The sequence below is a fragment of the Periplaneta americana genome, chromosome 6 (assembly GCF_040183065.1).
Source record: "Periplaneta americana isolate PAMFEO1 chromosome 6, P.americana_PAMFEO1_priV1, whole genome shotgun sequence".
NCBI classification, from domain to species: domain Eukaryota; kingdom Metazoa; phylum Arthropoda; class Insecta; order Blattodea; family Blattidae; genus Periplaneta; species Periplaneta americana.
In genome coordinates this window covers 162,034,529-162,057,956 of record NC_091122.1, presented here as the reverse complement: position 1 = coordinate 162,057,956, position 23,428 = coordinate 162,034,529, and the positions used below count along the sequence as shown (strand labels likewise).

At 36.7% G+C, this 23,428-nt stretch overlaps 1 protein-coding gene across 1 annotated transcript in view; it reads right to left on the bottom strand.

The window, feature by feature from the left end:
* Positions 1–6,931: 6,931 nt before the first annotated feature.
* Positions 6,932–23,428, bottom strand: part of LOC138702004 (collagen alpha-2(IV) chain-like) — a 36,358-nt gene continuing 19,861 nt past the window's right edge. Inside the window, exons 5-9 of the mRNA XM_069829471.1 lie at positions 20,608–21,729; positions 18,506–18,657; positions 15,321–15,598; positions 12,925–13,085; positions 6,932–7,496 (exon numbers count right to left, since the gene is read on the bottom strand). Coding sequence (XP_069685572.1) covers positions 7,221–7,496; positions 12,925–13,085; positions 15,321–15,598; positions 18,506–18,657; positions 20,608–21,729 — 1,989 coding nt within the window. The 3' untranslated portion in view covers positions 6,932–7,220. The remainder of the gene's footprint in view (positions 7,497–12,924; positions 13,086–15,320; positions 15,599–18,505; positions 18,658–20,607; positions 21,730–23,428) is intronic.

Below are 23,428 nucleotides of genomic sequence, written 5' to 3'. Positions count from 1 at the left end.
AATTCTAAATACAGTATACTATACTACAGTAAGTTCTTTGCAACTTTGAACTACAGTAGATAAGACCGAAAAAGGAAAATACAGTACCGTGCCATGCAATTTTATTCTAGGTCTACAGTTATGCAGTACTGTAATTTACAGTTTTCAACTTAACCTTTACGTTCAGGTGCCATGTCTCTCGAAACAGAACAACTGATTGAAGTGAAGAGAAAATCCTACTAACCCTATCACGTGTCGAATACAATTTCATGATCGCGGAAGTCTTGGACCCATCAGACAGGCTAAATTTTATGATTTTGTTTATCCACCCGCTTCCAACTAATAAGGGTAGCCGGCTGGTCTAGTGGTAGCCTACGAGACCCTAATTGTCTTCTTTCATGTTAAGGAATTTCTGTACAGTTCTCAAAACTAAATTTTCCATTTTTGTAACACATTAGGTCTTGAAAACTAAGTTCTGTCCGCAGTTAGGAAGTAAAGCAAGCTTTAGGACTGTGAAACAGCTGTCCGTGTCCGTGTCTGAGTGTCCGTAAACGAGAGTTAAATTTATAATTATTTCTATATTATTTCAGTTGGGACATAAAAATCTGTCCGTATATGAGGAGTGTCCGTATCTTGGGGGTGTCCGTAAGGAGAGATTTCACTGTATATTTATTCAGTAGTGGATCCTTGACTTTGCGTCATCCATCAAGTTTCCCATGTTGTTGATTACTCAGCTGTCCCAAGACAGGTCTGAACCTCACAAGTGATACCAACAAGACTCAACTTACGAGGCAACTAGGCCAGGAGATAATGGCGTATGGTGGCCAGTTTCTTTCCCTTTCCATTGTTTCCCCATATATGAGTTAAAAGAAATGGACATTTTCTTCTGTTGCCAGTGGCAAAAACCCTTATTATAAGAAAGAAAAGCAGAGATCACTATTACATGTTATGTATTGGTTACACATTACTGCGTTTCAGTGTTTCTTCATTTAGTTTTCATCTTAAACATAAAGTAGAATATTGGTAGTTTTATTCAAGGCTCGAAATAGACCGGAGCAGACCGGAACGCGCTTTCAGGTTCGTGAATTTCAGTAAACTTTCCGTTCTGTCTCACAAGAAACAGCTATTGTCTGTTCGATTCGTTTTAATTTCGCATTTATTAGATACTATATTTCAATATATTTTTAATTAACAGTGAATTAAATACTTACAATGGCACTGTCGGAACTGTTTTATTGTTTTACAGCATTCGTATAAGCTCTCACTACCTCTTGCAGCATGCTTTTGATATGTTTGATTCTGCATTGAGTGTTGATGAGGTTCTGAATAATAGTGGTGCGTTAATGAAATTAAAATGACGATTGGATGTCGTAGGCCACTGCTAGGCAACGAGTCGAATTTCTTCCGGAAATCATTCATTTTCGCTAGTAATAATAAAGTTACGAGACGAAGTAAATTATTAAAGATGAGTACATTTTATTCAAAATATATTCCTTTCCCGCCAGTTTCTATCTGATGCTTTTCCAATTCACTGCGGGCTAAAGCAGGGAGATGCACTATCACCTTTACTTTTTAACTTCGCTCTAGAATATGCCATTAGGAAAGTTCAGGATAACACAGAGGGTTTGGAATTGAACGGGTTACATCAGCTTCTTGTCTATGCGGATGACGTGAATATGTTAGGAGAAAATCCACAAACGATTAGGGAAAACGCGGAAATTCTACTTGAAGCAAGTAAAGGGATAAAGTTGGAAGTAAATCCCGAAAAGACGAAGTATATGATTATGTCTCGTGACCAGAATATTGTACGAAATGGAACTATAAAAGTTGAAGATTTATCCTTCGAAGAGGTGGAAAAATTCAAATATCTTGGAGCAACAGTAACAAATATAAATGGTACTCGGGAGGAAATTAAACACAGAATAAATATGGGAAATGCGTGTTGTTATTCGGTTGAGAAGCTTTTGTCATCTAGTCTGCTGTCAAAAAATCTGAAAGTTAGAATTTATAAAACAGTCATATTACCGGTTGTTCTGTATGGTTGTGAAACTTGGACTCTCACTTTGAGAGAGAAACACAGATTGAGGGTTTTTGAGAATAAGGTTTTTAGGAAAATATTTGGGTCTAAGAGGGATGAAGTTACAGGAGAATGGAGAAAGTTAAGTTACACAACGCAGAGCTGCACGCATTGCATCCTTCACCTGACATAATTAGGAACATTAAATCCAGGCGTTTGAGATGGGCAGGGCATGTAGCACGTATGCGCGAATCCAGAAATGCATATAGAGTGTTAGGTGGGAGGCCAGAGGGGAAAAGACCTTTGGGGAGGCCAAGACGTAGATGGGAAGATAATATTAAAATGGATTTGAGGGAGGTGGGATATGATGATAGAGACTGGATTAATCTTGCACAGGATAGGGACCGATGGCGGGCTTATGTGAGGGCGGCAATGAACCTCTGGGTTTCTTAAAAGCCAGTAAGTAAGTAAGTAAGTAAGTAAGTAAGTAAGTACGTAAGTAAGTAAGTAAGTATAGGCCTATTTCTTTCCCGGCTGAATGTAGTGACTATACCGTTTATAGTTTCCTCCTATATAAATATAAAGGGATGAAAATTCCCGAAAACATGTATCCGAAATTTTTATAGGAACTGATGTGTATATAAATACAGTATTTCATGGTAAAGGAAGCGCAAGAAGAGCTTGCCACGGAAAGCTGAGCAAATTTTCGGCAATGTTCGGGTGGACTCGGCTCCGCTTCGTTCAGCTCGCTGACGATAGTTCTACGTGAATCGTCTGCTGGTTGCGCACAGGATTGTGACAACGTTTCCAGTCATATGTATCAAATTATCACAGCGTGTAATGTATGGTGACATAAAGATTGTCGCAGAATGACCAATAATAAAACATTATTGAAAATGCTGAAACACGGTTTCTTTTAGGTATGAAAATGTAATAATAAAGACATTTTAAAATATGTAATCGCAATCTACAGGCCTAATAACTGATATTTGACAGTGTAATAAAACACTAATTAATAATTTAAATATTCTGATACCCAGTGTAATGTGGTCGGCTTATTTTAATTTGTCATATGAAATCATTCTTGTTCTTTGATACCGATATTGCTCGACATAATTTTATGCAACAAACACCAGTTTAGTACTAAACTACTTTAATATATAATAATATGACATACATTTAATACCATTCCCAACTATAAATTACAACCATGGAAATATAAATAAAGAGATAAAGTAACGACAAAGAGATCTCATGTCGATCTGTGATTTCTAGTTATTAGAGAATTTTAGTGTTAAACTAGTGTTAGTTGCATGCAATTTTATGTCGATGAATAATATCGCTACCAAATACAAGAATATATTATTCATACGACAGAATTCCAAGAAGGCACTGAGGTTCACATTCACTAGTAGGCCTACTCGGCGTCATCTCACAGATTAATAATTCCGTTGTCGAAAATAACACAGCATTCTGGTTCGAAAAATCGTCCATTTTGAACGCTGGTTTTGTTGTTTCTCCAACGAATTCAGAAATTTAAATATTAATAAACGTTGTTTATTCATCAGAAGCTTATGTCATAAAGATGCATAATTCGTATACAGACCTGAAACGACATGATGTTATTCTGATGATGATAATAATAATAAAAAATTAATAATAATAATAATGATAATAATAATAATGATAATAATAATACTTACTTATGGCTTTTAAGGAAACCGGAGGTTCATTGCCGCCCTCACATAAGCCCGCCATAGGTCCCTATTTTGAACAAGATTAATCCATTCTCTATCATCATATCCCACCTCCCTCAAATCCATTTTAATATTATCCTCTCATCTACGTCTCGGCCTCCCCAAAGGTATTTTTTCTTGCGGCCTCCCAACTAACACTCTATATACATTTCTGGATTCGCCCATACGTGCCACATACTCTGCCCATCTCAAACGTCTGGATTTAATGTTCCTAATTATGTCAGGTGAAGAATACAATGCGTGCAGTTCTGCATTATGCAACTTTCTCCTTTCTCCTGTAACTTCATCCCTCTTGGCCCCAAATATTTCCTAAGCACTTTATTCTCAAACACCCTTAACCTCTGTTCGTCTCTCAAAGTGAGAGTTCGAGTTTTACAGAACAACCGGTAATATAACTGTTTTATAAATTCTAATTTTCAGCTGGATGACAAAAGCTTCTCAATCGAATAATAACACTCATTCCCCATAATTATTCTGTGTTTAATTTCCTCCCGAGTATCATTTACATTTTTATTACTGTTGCTCCAAGATATTTTAATTTTTCCACCTGTTCGAAGGATAAATTTCCAATTTTTATATGACAGGAGTAGGCTACGTGCCGGCACCGGGTTTCATCTTCTCCCTTCCTCACCATAATCGTCATCCTTACCCATTCCTTACGTTACACTTACACGAACACTTAACATACACTCATCCTAGTACACGACACAACTCTTCACAGATACACATGCATCATGCATAACGTGGCCCGCCAAAATGGTGTGCAGTTTGAAAATGGGTCACAGTCCTGCCATCTATCCGCAGTATGCGGAACCCGAAACACGTAAAGTGAAGTGGGTAGGCATTAGACACACATATTTTCATTTCGTACAATATTCTGGTCACGAGACAATCATATACTTTGTATTTTTGGGATTTACTTCCAAACCTATCGCTTTACTTGCTTCAAGTAAAATTTCCGTGTTTTCCCTAATAATGTGTTCAAAAGGTGCTAGGCTTCTCTAGCAGCAGAGGGACGTCATTTTGAGCACCTTCTGTAAATAAAGGTAAGTTTAATCTAAGCCACATTACTTCTTAGTTTACGCACAACTCAGGGGAGACAAACCGGGCCGTGACGCGGAAACTGTGCTAGGCGTTTGCGGTAGACGTGCCGTGGGAGATGTGGGCAGGCGATTGCGTCGTCCGTGATAAACCCTATATTTGAAAGCTTGTGTGTCTAATTGTTGTTGAAGGATCAGATAGTTTTTTAACGTCATTGTGTTTTATTGTAACTTTTATATAGAGTAGTTTTGTCTGTTACCGAGTAAATGATTAAGTGTAATGTAGATAACTGAATCATTCTGTAGCATCAGATATGTTACTGGTAAATTAAAAGTTACATAATATTATTTTACTATTAAATCGCTTAAAAATAAAGAAGAATACATAGCGTAACTATCGCCGTGTTATAACTTGATTATCGAATGAGAGTTTATTTGGCAATTGTATATATATAAAAACACCGAAATTATTCTGCAACATAAATTGGTTGTCACCGAGCGAGTTTGCTCAGACGGTGACGTTTGAGACTCACATTCGGGAGGTCTCGGGTTCAAACCCCGTGACCGACCAATCTGACTAGGGTTTTCCATAGTTTCTCCTCAGTCACAAAGGCAAATGCCGAATTGCAAATTTACATGCCATGATTCATCACCGTCTCAGTCACCAATATCATACACATTAATCAAAATCTATAATCAGATGAACACAAGCCATCTACTCGTACAAAACACAATAGAAATAGGAACTCAACAATAACAACGGTCTACTGGTACGCCCACAGATTCTAAACATGTGATATGACCACAGATGTTAAAGTGTTTATAAATAACAAAAATAGTAGAACAAATGAACGTCAATCACAGTAAAACGGTTTTATCAACAGTAATCTCATTAGAGGTTTTGATTTATCTAGAGAAAATCAAAACTCGAGTGGTATTTAATTGACATTACACGATTAGAAGAAAGTATATAAAGATTAGAAGAAATAAAGTACTCTAATACAATAAAATATTAATTGACTTACTAAAATTCTATTTCACTAATGTTAGCTTCACCAAAACGTTTGAACGGAGCCGCCATTTTCAGTCGACTATCTATGCGGGAAATAAATGACGATCGCAAAGCATATTTTGTAGTACGGTACCGTAAAGAATTTTCAGTTTGAAATGTTGGCAAACAAAGAAACAAATGCTAGGGAAAAGATTAAAAATAAACAAATGCTAAGGAAGTGATAAAATTGTGCGTTAAGCAGCCATGATTGGTTGAAAGACGTCCTTTCGTACTGTTTTATTGGTCAAAGGTAGTATGACGTAGTAAAAGTGTAATAGTGAAATAATATTTCGAGTTTCATATAGGCAATTGAAGAATGAATAAAAGATCGAATTAATAAATATAATAAACTAAAGAATACAAAACAAATACTGATTTCAAGGATAAGGTAAGTACAAATAACAGTGTATGATATTTATTTTTCTAAGTTCATACTTCCAGGAGAATGGAAACCAGGTATCTTCCAGCCGTTGATGTGAAGTCATTAAATGTGGGAATGCAGGGCTTGACATGAAATATCATAAATGTGTATGCGCGAGGAATATGTTGAGTGTGTGTGTTAATATTACGAGACAAGATGGGGTATTTTCACAGAAATATTTTAAAGTGATGTGTGAAAACTGTATGGAGTGAATGAAATATGTATTTAAAGAACGTAATAGCTTATAATTATATACCTTTGGATTTTGCTTATTTACACAGCTGAATTATTAAAAACTTACAATGACACAAACACATCTTTCTTGGCCAATGTGCTCAATATTACGCCGAATTTTGCACTCCAACTCTTGATTATTAGTAATCAAATAGGAGAACTACCTTCGTTTCAAATATCTCGATAACAAAAAATCTGGAGCTGTCAAATCGGGTGAACGCAAAGGCCGTGGAAATCACCAGATTTGGAGATGATGGTCTGCAAAGATACTTGATTTACTCCAAAAAGTTCTATCACACTTTAAAAATGGTTCTATGAAAATGCCCCACCTTATATAATAACATGATATGAAATGAAACTATGAATAGCCCAGAAAGGTTGCCGGCTTATTTTGTTTAGGGTAATGGAAATGATCTATATAACGTTCTGGAATGTAGTAAATGTATAAATTTATTTTGCCTGGAATTAAGTTCACAGTTAATCATATCACTGTCCAGTCATCGTAATTTCTTTAAGGAAATGCTGATATTAACTGGAACAAAATTTCTTAAGATTACTGGCCAATGTAAATACGGCATTCTTTTGTAAAAAAGGACATACACATAGCTATAATAATATGTTTCTTTATTAGGAGTATTATTATTGCAGTCTTTGAATTAGTATTCCTCTTAAATACGTCAAATGCAGCAGGAGGAGTTGAACACTCAACTTCAGTTCTGGTTTACTTCTTTCCATAGCCTTGAGAAAATCCTGGTTTACTGTCAATGTCGACATTTCCCAATTCTTGCTGCTGCTGTTGCTGGAGGAGTCCATTGAGTTCATCCCGTATAAGGTCATCCACAGGACGGGCGAGGACACCTTCAATCCAGGCAGTGTCGATGCCACCGAACACAGTCGGAGAATTGGGAGCATTGCAGCCGATGTCCCAGCTGTACAATCCACTTAATACGTAGTGACCATCTCCTCTATCACAGGCGATGGGTCCTCCAACATCAACCTGAAAAATAAATAAAATTATAGGTGATTTATTATTACAGTTGTAAAACAATAATCATAATGGGCTATTCCATATGAAATCGCTCAGTAAAAAACCTCGCATTTTTTTTATACTCTAATTTTTTCCCTATTTATACAAGGTGCTGAGGGGAGTGCATTTTCAAAAATATACTATCGAAAGTCAAACGGTTTTTGTATTATGCAAATCTAGTCTTTCAGGTGAAGCTCCCTGTAAAGCAGATTTGAATAATTTCAGGGGAAAAATTGTTCCGGAGCCGGGTATCGATCCCGGGACCTCTGGTTGAACGTACCAGCGCTCTACCACTGAGCTACCCGGGAACTCCACCCGACACTGTCTCAACTTTTCCCTTTATATCCACACAACTCGCGTGGGCTGACGAAACGCCAGAGACCCACAACGAGTGCACACAATCTCTGTGTGACTTGAAATTGTGGTTTTATGTTAACGTACACAGTAACGTATATATTATGCAAATCTAGTCTTTCAGGTTAAGCTCCCTGTAAAGCAGATTTGAATAATTTCAAGGGAAAAATTGTTCCGGGGCCGGGTATCGATCCCGGGACCTCTGGTTGAACGTACCAGCGCTCTACCACTGAGCTACCCGGGAACTCCACCCGACACCGTCGAAATTATTCGGTTTTTGTATTGTTGAGCGACAAATTTAGCGTATTTTATAAAAATAAGCCTCTTTCAGCGCTCAGAACTTTGGAACCATTTACTGCAGAACATTGAACGGGAGCTCATTTTGAAGTTGACATTTGGTAGGTTATGTTAAGAAGTAATCCTTATTTTTATTGTACACAGAGAGACAGATAATCTGATTTTACTTACTTTTAGGCTTTTTGCCAATTTGTAAAAATGTAAAAAAATATTGAGAAAAAACCTTGCATTATTAAGCGGGATTCGGCATTGTTTGCTTAGTGGTACGGCAATAAGTTTTGAGGTTATTAAATAAATTATTTTCACACGCCTAGACTTGAACGGCGCAGTACCGCACGCACTGGCCGAGAGCTGAAGATAAGCGAGCGTTGGGCGTCATTTTACTCCTGTGTTTATGAAAACCTGTGATAAAGCTAGCCCAGCTATGCGCTACTAGACGAAACATTACGTGTTTGTCTCCTGGCCTTGCTTGTCTCGGCTAGCTCCCGTCTCACAGTCAGCTGGTTAGTTCACGCGCGTACTATTTATTTTCTTTATTTGATATTTTCAATACATTCTTATCAACATACCACCAGTAAAAAATATGTGTTTATTTGTACTTTCAATGCGGAATCTAACTATAGGCCTATATTTTAAAAATATTTTTTCCTAGGCAACGGCGTCTTAATGAGGAAAAATCTTAATTTCTCCATTTCCATAAAAAGTAAGAAAATCTGTTTATATGTCAATAAAAACTTTAATTTCTCAGCATCAAAATAAACCATGATTTTGATCATTGGGTGAAAGGGTTTCGGAGCTACAACAGTTTAAAGTTGCTAATTTTATGAAAATACGATAAATTTAAATATTTTTAATTTAAACACTATGAAGTTCTGATGCCTCAAACTTTGCACAAAGCATTGTATCACAGTTCTCTACGTACAAAAAAAAATTCATTGTATTTAGAAATTGTAAGGTCAATTTTCTTTATATTTCGGTCGATTTGAGATGGAATAGCCTAATGATTGTAATTATTTCATGATGTATGGCTGGAAAGAAGAATTGCCAACTTGATTCTTAAAAACCCGCTATGAAACAGTGCAGAAACCGCTAAATTCTTATCGTATATTGTCAGTGTAAAATAAAATTATTTTGCCGCTGTGAGTGCTAAAAATACCCGCTCAATCCCTCTATCAGCAATACAAATTTGATAAATTTTACTCGCTAAACTAACACTGAAAAACGCCAGCTCTAGCGGGAAAACCGCTGAATTGGCAACACTGCGAATGGATAAATATATATCAGATCATTCAAAAGTCACTTCAAACCAGTAGCGAGGCGTAAGGTAGACAGCGTCTACCTTGTAATATCTCTCTAATGCCTGATTGCATAAAACTCGAGATATCTATTCCATAGCTATCTGGTCCATAACTTTACGGAATAAATAGGTCTGTGTTCGTTTCTGAAAGCAAAATCTATCTATCCAATAGTTATGTAATCGAAGCACGCTTCAAATTTGGCCGATAGATAGTGACATGTGTTACATGCGTCTTGATTTCGATTCTATAGCGTATTTATTGAATAACAGTTCTGTCAAAATTCAAACACAAATTCTGCAATGCTTGGAAAAAGTGGCATAAGTTAGGTCAGTTTCCACAAAGTTTTTTATTAATTTATTGACAGCTTACGGAACATCTGCTCGCTTGGGAAAAGAGACATAAGTATTTTTCCCATTACAATAATTCATACAGAAGAAAATCAAATCGACATAAACCAGTGTGAAGACAGTTTTTTTTCCCTTTTCCTGTAAAATTAACATTTTTGACTTGTGCCACTTTTCCCGGGCACTACAGAATTACGGTAGGGCCTACTGCATTTCCTTTTGATAAAATACTTATTTAGAATCAGTATAAAAAAATAAAATGGAGTTGTACTACGGTACCGAAATAATGAATATTAAAATTCAGAGTAACCACAGGCGGTGTCCACTGCTGTGGAGTAACGGTTAGCGCGTCTGACCGTGAAACGAGCGGGCCCAGATTCTAATCCTGGTTGGGTTTTTTTTTTTCGGGATTTTATCTCAACCAACTGAATCATAATTGCCGGGTAACTTTCGGAGTTGGACCTCGGACTCCATTTCGCTTTGCGGGTAATTCGCGATCCTTTTTTTTTTTTTGGAAGGGGGGGTTTGGGCCGAAGTAATGTCATTTCCGTTTCTACTCAATGTACGCTTTCTCTTAAGAAATTTGCTATCTAAAATCAGAACAAATGAACAATCCTCTAAGAAACAAAAAAGATGACAGATTATTTCTGTTAAAGTACTGAATTATATTGTGATATTTTGTAAAAATTGTGCTTCTTGTTTTAAGTTTTTATCATACTGCAGTACCGGTACTGTATAATATTATAAATGTTTCAAAATGTTTTGCACCGTTTCACACTTTGCACTTAATTTTAAAGTGTATTTTAGTAATTTAAACCTGTCAGAGTAACTTTTACTGGACTTTAATAGTAAAACATTTTGCGTTTAATTCGAAATTTTCTATATTTCGCGTTAGTTCGTGCATTACTCGTTGTTACTGCAAATTACCGGGAGTCAACTGTACATATTTGTATTTTTATGCGCATGGTCGCAGTTCTATGCCCGTGATAAGAGCATAACTATGCATTTGTGAATTAGCTTATTTTATCAACCTATTGTGGCCCCCACAAGGAAATCATTCTATCTTCGTCTACTGGATGTTCAGTTCAAAGTGTGTCATGGCTCGCTGTATGCCGTCATGTGGCTAGCCGATGAGACTAGAGAATTCAATCTTCCTACACTTCCGCAGAGGTGTATAACCTATGAGGCAGAGAAGTTGCCTAGCAAGTACGGCGTTCATTCTGAAGAGTACGTACCGATACGTACGGTAACGCCGGTAGTGGCAGTAATGTGAACTGTTTCGAAATATGAAGTGTCGGGATATGGGGAGAGGGTTAAGACGATTACTTACGTATTTGTTGACATTAACTTCGACGGTCAACATGGACACGGAGCATTTGATTTGTGTTGTGGAATGTTACCGTACGCAACCGACGATAACAAATACCCTGCGTACGACTTGCCGGCGCAAAACACAGTTCGAAAGAGTTATGGTAGCACACAGACCGTACAGACCGCCATCTGTTGCTACGACGTTCAAGTTGTACCGTACACGTTCTCAAGTTCAGATTGAAGAACGCCTTAAATAATAGGCAACTTCTCTGACATATAATCTGAAACTAGCTTCAAATCGGTGACCCAACAACAGTGACGTCATGACACACTTTGAAATGAACACCCAGTATGAGAGTAACATAAGAATGATGGAGGGCAATGGGTGAACCCAGAGAAAAACCCTCAGGAACCCTGACTTTGTCCAACAGAAACATAACTCCGTCACCATCGAGATTTGAACCCGGATCTCTAGGAATCATAAACCAGCGTTCTGCTAACTAAGCCATCAAGGCGGACTTCAATATGTCACGACAACAACAACAACAACAATAATAATAATAATAATAATAATAATAATAATAATAATAATAATAATGTCATGAGTAGACTTCGTTCAATTGCCACACGCAGCATGCAATCAGGTTGCCGATGTACTGTAGTATAGAGGAGGTGAGCGACCGCCCGGTCTCGTAGTATAAGCAGTTCATGTTAAGAGTTGTGACCAGTCCAAATACAGTAGATAGAGCAGCTACAGCTAATGTATACCTATGTAAGCACTTGTTTTTGCATTACTGTGGTTGGAATAGTCAAAGCTTAACATTTATTCAGTGCAGACAAGAATTCAATCAAACATACTACAATGAGAGTGTTGCTGTTCCAAATAATTGCCCCTGGAATACCATTACCCCCGCAGCCGGTCTTGACCCGTTAGGGAACGTGGTTGGGTGCTGTTAATTATTATGCAAAATAATGGAGGTAATTGATGCATTGGATAGCACAGACAGTTCCGTTGTTGCAGCTGTAAAATCATTGCTATTGGAAGATATTCTGTTCATTGATTCTAATTTTAAAATCGTGCCCAAAAGCATCATCCTGTTACAATCGTCTAAACTACAACTCTCAGAAGCCCTTAATATAGTGAATAAAGTATCACAAACTTTTATCCAAAATAACAATTGACTAATTTCAGAAAAAAATGAAATCTAAGTTGAGAAACATTATTGCTAAAAATTCTGCCTATTCACAACTTCGTACTACAAATGATGTACTACCAGGTCACGACAAGATATCTGAAGTTGGTGTACTAAAAAGTAGTGATTTTCCGTTCTTCAAATATGCACCTATTACATCGTGTGATGTTGAACGTACATTTTCCCAAAATAAAAACTGTTTAAGTGACCATCGGAGGAGGTTACTTTGCAGTCGCTCAAAATGTACGTAACTCTTCACTGCAATGCACATATTCAAGGATGATGTAAGTGTCTTACATTAAATTGTAAGAATTAATATATCTCACTATAAAATAATTGTGTATTTACATGTTTAGACATTTCCTACTTCAATGATCATTCATTATATTTTTTGAATGCAGGATACAGGTTTTATTGTAACCGCAGTATACTGCTCAGTGTTTACATCAGAGGCATATTCCATCCGTTGCACGTCCCCTTCTCATACAGTCTATACCGCGTGCGTAGTAAACTTTCCGATTCTCGTGGCAATTCCACGAAGTCTAGTCATGAGTCATTAAGTTAAATTATTATATGGATAGCAAGATGAAACACGTCTTACCTTGCACAAATCTTGCGTAGGCGCAGTTGGTACCGCACACTGGAAACTAGGGTTTAGGATGAAGTATCGACCAAGATGAGACTGTCGCAGACTGTCTTCACAGGTAGCGTGTGGAATAAGTTTGACAGGCACTTGGTGAAGAATACTTCCTGCTACATTTCCTAAAAACAATAATGAAAATTTGATAATTGAAACAAAGGTTTAGTTACACTCTGTAGTAATTTTCAACGGTTTTTATATAAAAAAAAAGGACAAAGGTGATATATTTAAAAATTGACAGGAGAGCCAGGAAAATAACGGTACTGTCCCATTCAAAACGGTACGTGTGGTCAGCTTGTGTACTGTGTATTCAGTTATTTCACCGAAAATTTGATCCATGTAAAATACGGTGAAGGTTACTCATGTCCCGGGCACTGTAGGAACTTGCTAAAATACCTTGAAAAAGCCTTGGATTTATAGTATTGATTAGCAGAAGTTGATGTGATCACTGGGAGAGCTGTAAGCCCACCCAATCCGCCCTAAATACGTACCTTACTTACTGTATATACGAAAATCGTCGTGCGCGAATGAAGAATACGGCTGTATTTCGTTAATATGACGTAATTTGAAGCAGAAACTGGAGTGTGTTTCAGTGTCGCCAATATAGTAATAATACTACACACCTAATCAAACCTAACCTAACCTCTCACATTATACTATAGTAGCCTCGTTTAATTATTAGGCAGCGGCATTCCTTTTAAGATTTGTAGGTCTTTATTGCATGCACCGATAATAAAATGAAAATGCGACGTTGTCACGTCTTGTTTGTTGCTGCTATATATTAATATAACATGGAACAAGACACTGCTAAAATTTGCAACTCTGGTTTATATATACACTCCGCGTGAAGTATTGGAGCGGCCTTCAAAAGACTTGACGACAATGGGCAGCGCGACATAATTAAAATTATTGAAACTACAAAGCTTCCGTCCTCTTTGACACCGCTAGCCTACTAATTGAACGTGGCTACTATACACATCTAATCAAACCTGTCACATAATATATACTTAATGTAAGCTAACCTAACCTGTTACATAATAATGGACACCCGTAGTAACATTTCTCACGATTAGTTTCATTTCGTTTTCATGTATTGCCATCCATGCTTCTCTTGTCGGGAGCCATCAAGTGGAAGTGGATGGCATTCGGGAAGAAAATATGGTGACTTTCATAATACAGTGAAACTTCCCTTAACGGACACTTCCCAATAGCGGACTCCTCTCAATAGCGGACATTCTCAATAACGGACACGGACACTGAAATATATCTCCCAACAACAATTAAAACTTCCAAATAACGGACAGCGTGAAAGAAAAAAAAAAGAAAAAGAAGGTTGTAAATTAAAAGGAATTCTAACGGAATTCTTTGCAACAATCATTATAGTGCATTTGAACGTTCTTGTACTTTATTGAAGGTAAGCAGCACAGTTGTTAGTTGTGATACTGTACGTGAGCAGTCCATACTTTCTTAGTTTGTCAAGTTGGGTGTTCGGAAGTACAGTCACATTAAAAATGTCACAAAAACGTAAACGTTTGTCACTAAAAGAGAAAGTGGATATTGTAAAGCATAGTGAGAAGGAGAAATTAAGTGTTCGTGAGCTGGCCACGAAGTTTAATGTGGGAAAAATTCAGGTTAGTGAAATTTTGAAAAACAATGATGTTACTCGTATTTCAAAATCATACACTGAGAATGCAATTCTAGATTTCTTTGTGTAAGGTGAAGTGGTACAGTGACTGATGTTTATTTCATTTACAAAACATTTACTGGTACGATTTCTCTCTGGATGAATACTGTAAACAATCTCACTGTACTGTACTGTACTGTAAAATATAGTGTTGAATATGTATGAGAAATTTTAATGTACTGTATAGGCCTACATACTAACGATTTTCTAAATAGCGGACACTTGTCAATAACGGACATTTAATTTTTCCCCGGCGGTGTCCGCTATTGGGAAGTTTCACTGTAATTACATTTAGCTCGTTCAGTGCATGTCTTACGAATTATTAGTTGTGTTAATGTAGTAATATAGTACAATAAGAATTGAAATGTGTTGAAAATTGGTTTATAGCGCCACATTGCAGTGATAAAAGTGTGCAATTTTCGTTCAGTGGCCGGTGGATACTCTACCTTGTCCTAAAATATCAATTTGTACTACTTCATTTGTATTGAATCTTCCCCTGGACCAAAAGTACAATACAGACGGAATAAAAATGAGTATTTTACAGCAGAGCTGTGCTTATCATTTCAATCAATCCCAAGATTTCTTGCAAAGATTCGTGGTCGTGAGTATTTTTCAAATCCCTCTTATTGGTTACATTGTAAGATTCCTGTAAGGAAAATGAAGTAAGCCATACCTTGAAGAGCTTTCTTGCCCCATCCTGTAGCAGTGCACGTGCGCTGATACTGCGTGACATCCTGGCCCCGTGGTGGAAGACAGATTTTATCCACATGTTCATCATACTTCAAAGGTCCGCTCAGTATAAGTATGGCGAGATCATTAAACAATGAGCCTGCATCAAAATTTGGATGCCGAGCAATGGCTGCTACTTGGATCACTTGAATTGGTTTTGGCTGGCTGTTGGAGTTGAGCTTCCATTCACCAACGTGTACAAGAATATCACTTGATTCAATACTGTCAAAAGAAACAGAAAAAATAATAATGTTACATTCTAAATATTGAACTTGTTCACAGCTCTAAAATATACGTTGATTACGTCGAGTGTCACCAGTGACTTCCGAAGTGTATTGAACATATCGGAGGTCACTTGCCAAGTGTCACAATACAAATAATAATGTTACCATATAAATTTGCAAAGAAACTGTAATAAATACAATATGTAAACTAATAACGAACATATTGTACAATGGTATAATATGTTTTAGTAACAAGTATTATTAGAAACAGTGCGTGTTCGATATAAGTGTACTGAAAATCAAGAACAGAGTCTTAAAAGTGTCAACGTTTTAATTATCTAAATTAATTAAATACTTAAAAGGTCAAAATACAACAGTATTCATAAGTGAAGATTAAAAATAATGGAGATAATTATTAATCTTCACTTATGAACACTGTTGTATTTTGACCTTTTAAGTATTTAATCATGGTTACTAGTGAAGAAGAAAACCTGGTCAACCAGTACCACGATATGTGCCTTCAGATAGAATTGTTAAACAAGAAAATTTGGTTTAACAAAACATGTCTTAAAGAGGATTTAAAACCCAAATATGTGAACATCAAACCTAATACTAATTCTCGAAGTGCTAAACACATAGATAAATTTAAAAAAAATAATAATAATAAATAGTGTTCAGACAACTGTAATAATTATCTCCATTATTTTTATCTAAATTAAGTTGTTGGGTTTTAAAGGTGGGAATACTGATCAATTTAAATGGGGTCGAAAATTAAATTATAAGAGCGTCTACAAAAGGTATATCTGTAATGAATGTAATTGTGGCACCGGATACAAAATTATGAGGTCTACATTAAATGAGTGTAAATGTTGACATCAAATAAATATAATCATCATATAATATGTAAACAAATCCACATTTTACACTAAAGTTATATTCCTTGATTAAAACCGTCAGTTGTTTTTGACGCACTGTATAGAGGGTATCTGGGAAGGATTGTAAAATAATTCAGGATAATGTAGTTTGGGTTAACCTACATCGATTTAGTCTCATAGGGCCGTATTCATAGATATTCTTAGCGCGGGCTTTCGGTGGATGATCAGCGAACTAACGTTTTTCGTATTCATATACCAGTGTTAGCGATATGATATGATATGAATCCTGTTTAGCACGCTCGTAGCCCGGGCTAGCAAATGTCTATGAATAGCACCCATAGGTTCTACATCTATATCCGGAGTGTAACGGTTTGGAAGTTATTCATGGGCGAACTTTTAAATATAGAAAGGTATTATATATGTATTTCTACGTTTTGAAACATTATATGATACATTATCCTATTCCAGTAAGTTAATTTCATAATTAAGTAGGCTATAAACTTGGTAATAAAATAAAATAATTACACAACACTAACTACTAGGATTACGGTTCTTATGAATTTCATGAATTATGAATTCATATCAGGTACTGGTTCTCTTTCGGACCTCAATGAAAAACACTTGGTAGCTTTCCAGTTTGATATAACATCCGGTAAACATAGGAAAACACCCAGCTGGATGGAACCCTTCGATTGGGAAGAAGTCGTCGCCATGCGAATAAACGAATTAAATGTCAAGTGAGTGTATTCAGTCATGTGTGTTGCGCAGGCATTGCGGTGCTCAGGTGCTGCCGTGTGCAAAAAGATCTGACGTAACACGTCAAGTATAATACATGGAACTGCAATAAATTCCAGTATTTCTCCCCAAATGTTAGACTTCGGACATAGGTATATGTTAAATCGATGCAGGTTAACCCAAGCTACATAATCCTGAAGTATTTTACATTTCTCCTGAGAATCTGTATAGGCCTAATAAAGTATGTGTCATATTGATGACACTGTTTATTTTATATTCTTTTGCGTAACATAACTTTTTGCTTATCATTGAATGAATGCTTTAATATCCTACAGTTATGAAGCCTTTATTGTAAATGTAATTGTATGTTCTATCTCATTTTATTCTTACATATATTTTGTTTTGATCATATAGGAAAATATTCCGATAACTATTTTGTGCGAGATCGTGCGTATTTGCTTGGTTTCCGCACAAAACCAATTCGCGGAAAGTCTAAAATTCCACATTCAGTATTCCCAACCTAACACACATAACAATAATTTCCTTCTTCTTACCGCTTAAGTGACATATTGATTTTACTGCTTTAGGCTTTTAATATATTATTTTTAGAGACGTTCAATATAGTAATAATTATAAACTGGAAACTTACCATTGCAATTTCACCTAAATTGAAATGTTAACTACTGTTTTTAAATATTTGCAAAAATTAAGTAAACTCTACAACTCCACTAAAGTTACTGCATTCGTGATGCAAGTAACATTAAGGAAGCCGTGAAAAAATCAACAAGATTCCAGACTCATCATAGACCGGGGGGAAAAAAAAGACAGACGTATATCACGGCCTGCTGGAGTATAGTAAACACAGAAAACATTTTAAAGCAACAATGTTGAAGATAGATATTTTTGTTTTGCAAATTTGCCGTCATTGAACAGAAACTAAGATGGAGATTTCATTGCAACTAATTAGAAAGTCCTCTTTCGGGTATGTAATAAACGATCTTCGCACAAAATAATGTACGATACACGAGCGGTATGTTTTCTTTTAATTCTCGGAAATTAAAAAAGCTCAACTACGTTTCGCTTTTTCAAACTTTTCCTCGAACATGAAAACTTCAACATACCGCTCTTGTAACGCATATTACTATTTAACGTATCTCACTTATTCCTACCTTTATTATCTCGCTGCCCGTCGTCATGGTAACTCCTCGTATTCAATATTAAGCAACATGTAAAATCAGTAAACCCATATAGGGAACAAAACATTGCTGATGGAGGCATCAATGCGTGGTACTCACTTCTGAAGACTATGGGCAGATGTGATGATAGCGTTGTCAGAAATTATGGCACCACTGCATAGTGCACTATTATTTGATTTCGATACCACCAGCGCTTGCCACGGGAACTCACTAAATCCTGCATCAGTATCACTTAAGCCTTGTCTTGATACCTGAAATAACGAAAACATTAATGAAAGAAACGTCTGTACAGATCTCGGATTTTATCTCTGCCTCTGTGCAACGTCACATTTGTAATGGGGAAGTGAGGGGATGGGAGGAAAGTTGTAATGCTTTTCAATATGCTGATGCCTACGTTGTAAGATAAGCCATTTGGAATTTAACGGCCACTGACCGGCAGAGATATTAATCCGAGATCTGTACCAGTATTGAATGAACTATTTGTTGGGATTTCGTCGTCCTAGTTAAATAATTATGCTTTTATTATTGTTTATTCCACATACATAAGCGATTTTAATGTATGTGCCTAAACATTTTTATCCATATTAATTGCGACACAAAAATCACAAATCAACCTATCAATGATTTCTAGCATATTTAAATATCATAAGGCAGCGTTTCTCAAACTATTGTCCGCGGACCACCTGTGGTCCTCGAGATCTGCCTTTGTGGTCCTTCAAAAAGGACAGAAGAAAAAATAAAATTCAAACGAATTGCGTATCACACTATAGCTGAAAATCTCAGAGTTTGGAAATGACACATGGCAATCACCTTTCACTTTTTCTCCCAGTACTGACAGTTTATGAAATTTATTACCCTACCTGTCTATCGACTTCCCACTCTACTCACAGCAACAAAAGAGGGATTTAAAGCACTATGAACGTGGTCTTTCACGCCATCTTTTCCTCTGCACATCAACTGATGACATGTGGCTAAGTACATTGGCATAGCTTTCAGACGTATTCTCAAAACTAAACGAACTAAATCTCTCTCTACAATGTAATTCTTTGACTGCACTTAATGCGCATGAGAAAATAAAGATGTTAGAGAGGAAACTTAGTTTGTGGGTCAGTTACGTAAAACAGAGGATTTTTTCACTATTTCCAACCCTCGAGTCTTTTTTTGGTTGAAAATGATTTCGTTATTGGAAAACAATTGTGCAATGACGTATGTTCGCATCTCGAAACTCTGAGGTCACAATTTGAAACTTATTTCTCAAGTAAATATAACGAATTTTCATGGGTTCGTGATCCCTTTCATTGCGATATTGAAACTAACAAACTTTCATTGAGTGAAAGAGAACTTTTAATTAAATTCTCGAATGACACCAGACTTAAAATAAAATTCCAAGCGGAGGGTATGGTTAATTTCTGGACCTCATCACAAGTGAAAAGGGAATATAGTGAACTTTTCAATGGTGCTTTACAGATTATAATTCAGTTTGCTTTTAAGTATCTGTGTGAGAAAGGGTTTTCATCACTAACTCTAATAAAAACAAAGTACCGAAATCAACTCGATGTATGTGACGATCTCCGACTTAAACTTACCAGCATAGTCCAAATATAGAACAACTGTGCAAGAATCAGCAGGTTCATACATCTCATTAATGTGAGTACCAACATTTATTTATTTTGTTTAGTTAACAAGTTAAAGATTATCTAAACTCTAAGAGCCTGGATTTATTAAAAGACGAAAATGAATTTTTTCTATTAATTTTAACTTAATTAGTTAATACTGATATAAAATTAAATGAACTAAATTAATTTTAATTAATTCTGTTTTAAAATATAAATATACTGGTATTAAAATATCCTACAAAAATGATAAATTTGCTCTCGAAGAGACCAAGAGTAAAGTGGTCCGCGGAACTGTTCTGACTTAAAAAAGTGGTCCCCACTTCAGAGAAGTTTGAAAAACGCTGTCATAAGGTATTGCAAGCCAATAAATTATATCTGTAATGTAATGCACAAGTCGCGAGATATTTTTTCCGGAAGCTTATATGCTGAATCCCCGCTAACCGGGCTGTTACTTGCCCAAGTCACTTTTCAAACAGTGCCATACTAAGTGAAACCCATTAGAACATTAATAATATAAAAATATTAACCAGGAATAAATTGAAACAAGTAACTTGTAACATGTATGACGTAGCTCATCAAACTAACCTGTCTTCTGATTCCACATTCTGCTCCTGGTTTGGAAGCAACTATCCCTGGCTGCGGATATCCCGGTGATGTCTGAGGATAGCCTGGCGTTGAGTGAGGAAATCCTGAAGATTGCTGAGATGGGAATTGCTGCTGAGGAGTTGAAGGTCTAGGAAACCCAGGTTGAGGATGAGGTTGTGGTTGAGGTTGGGGGAACCCAGGTTGAGGCTGAGGGAATCCAGGTTGTGGCTGTGGCTGAGGCCGTGTTGGTTGTGGTTGAGGAAATCCTGGTTGAGGCTGTGGCTGAGGAAATCCAGGTTGAGGCTGAGGGAACCCAGGTTGAGGCTGAGGGTATCCAGGTTGAGGCTGTGTTGGATGTGGTTGAGGGAATCCTGGCTGAGGTCGTGAAGGCTGTGGTTGAGGAAATCCTGGTTGAGGTTGTGATGGTTGTGGCTGAGGGAATCCAGGTTGAGGCTGTGTTGGATGTGGTTGAGGGAATCCAGGTTGAGGCTGTGATGGTTGTGGCTGAGGGAATCCAGGTTGAGGCTGTGATGGTTGTGGCTGAGGGAATCCTGGTTGAGGCTGTGTTGGATGTGGTTGAGGGAATCCTGGTTGAGGCTGTATTGGGTGTGGCTGAGGGAATCCTGGTTGAGGCTGTGATGGTTGTGGCTGAGGGAAACCTGGTTGAGGCTGTGTTGGATGTGGTTGAGGGAATCCTGGTTGAGGCTGTGTTGGATGTGGTTGAGGGAATCCTGGCTGAGGTTGTGATGGCTGTGGTTGAGGAAATCCTGGCTGAGGCTGTGATGGTTGCGGTCGAGGATGTGGTGGTGAAGTTTTAACGGGCTTAGGATAAGGAGGCTGAGCGCTGGGTATTGGCTGAGAAGGCTGCGCCGTTGGTACCTGGGAAGGGAACTGCTGTTGGCCTGTAGGCTGCGGGAATGGAGAAGACGGAAGCTGTTGTGGGAATGTTTGAACACCTGGTTTTGGTTGAGGATATCCAGTTGTTGGTTTTTTATGGGGTTTCTGAGGTACTGGTGTTGGTCCAGGATTGAATGTTACAGGGAATTGTCCACTTGGTAGAGATGCTTGACCATTTGATGAACAGCACACGCCCGATGCTCCATCCAAAGGCACTCTACAACCCTGAAAGTCACAAGAATGGAATATGTAGAACTGGGACAGACTAATACTATTATCAAAGTTTACTTGTGATGAATTTGAATATTATATTTCTCTATTGTTAAGCTAATATATATTACAACGATTATTTTAATATGTTACTATATCAGAATGATTATATCATCACTTAAAACAAATTCAATATGCAAAAATAAATTGCAATTTTGATTCTTTTTACAAGACTAGTATGTCTTATTTGGAAGTACAAACGGGAAAATATCACATTTTTGTGTAACGGGAAGCAGTGACGTCATGCAGTGATAAAATAATAACACGTCTGCAGTAGTATTGCTGTTAAACTACGTAGAGGTGCCTACATCCGGATCTTCCAAGACCGTACCAGCATCCTGAAAATAATTCTCTGGATGTTTAAATTTCCAGTATTTTAGAGAAAAAGGAAGAAAAGAAATTACGTTTCCTCTCTTTTCATACGATTTAATTATCTTTAAAAATAAAGAATCGACGAATACATACAACATTGAGTTTAAGTTTACGATTCAGCTACGTTCATATTGAAAGAAACGCCTGTTTCATTGGTATGTCAGGGACAAAGGAAGCAATGTTTCTCCTTTTTCGCCTGTGGTAGAATTCACACCAGGCTAGGGTGACCAGATTCACATCGATAAAAAAAGAGGACACAAAACTTTAAAAAAGGAGGGCATTGTTCGAAAAAGAGGACAGAGAATATGTATTTAGATTTAGGCTTATTATACCTTAATTTCATTTTGTTGAAGTTTTTACCGATAAGCAAAGTACATTATTATTATTATTATTATTATTATTATTATTATTATTATTATTATTATTATTATTATTATTATACCTTAACTTATGTCAATATCAGCTATTTTACTACAAAATATTTACACTAGAGATTTAGGCTTATATCGTAATATATTAATATCTATTTTATTACGTAATAATTATGAAAAATGCAATAATAATGATTTTACAGTTAGCTACATATGAAAGTCAAGGAAACTATAATTATTAAGGAGGACATATAATATCTATTTCGATTTAGGCTTAGGCCTATATTATACTTAAAATCATGTCAATATCTATTTTATTACAGCATACTTACGATAAAACTTAATAATACAAAATGATTTTACATTTAATGAAAGCAACGACCATAACAAATAGGAGGAAAGAGAGTTATGATCGTTCCGTCGATGCTGCAGCCACCTACAGGCAAACTACTTGAGAAAGGCGTCAAATCAGATAATTTCAAAATATCAGGCATACAAGTTATGAAAAGGAGGACGTTTCTGTTTTTTTTTTAAATCTGGCCGGACTCCGGGAAAAGGTCTAAAAAGGAGGACATGTCCGGACAAAAGAGGACGTCTGGTCATCCTATCCCAGACAAATGTTTCAGTGGAGCGTGCGTTCTCAGTTATGAATTCGTTATAGACTGACAAAAGGAATAAACTGGACATTGATACCGTTGGAGTAGTGTGACATAACCTATTTTTTCGGTTTATCATATGTACAGTTTCGCCAGAAAATACTTAAAGACAAAAAATTACGTTACCGGTAACAAATCTATGATTCGAGTGAGTACGCTCCACAAAGACTCAACGTGATGAAAACGGAACAGGATATATCGGATAGGTAAGTACTTAGATTCTTTTAAACTTGTATGTTATTTTATATTTACTAC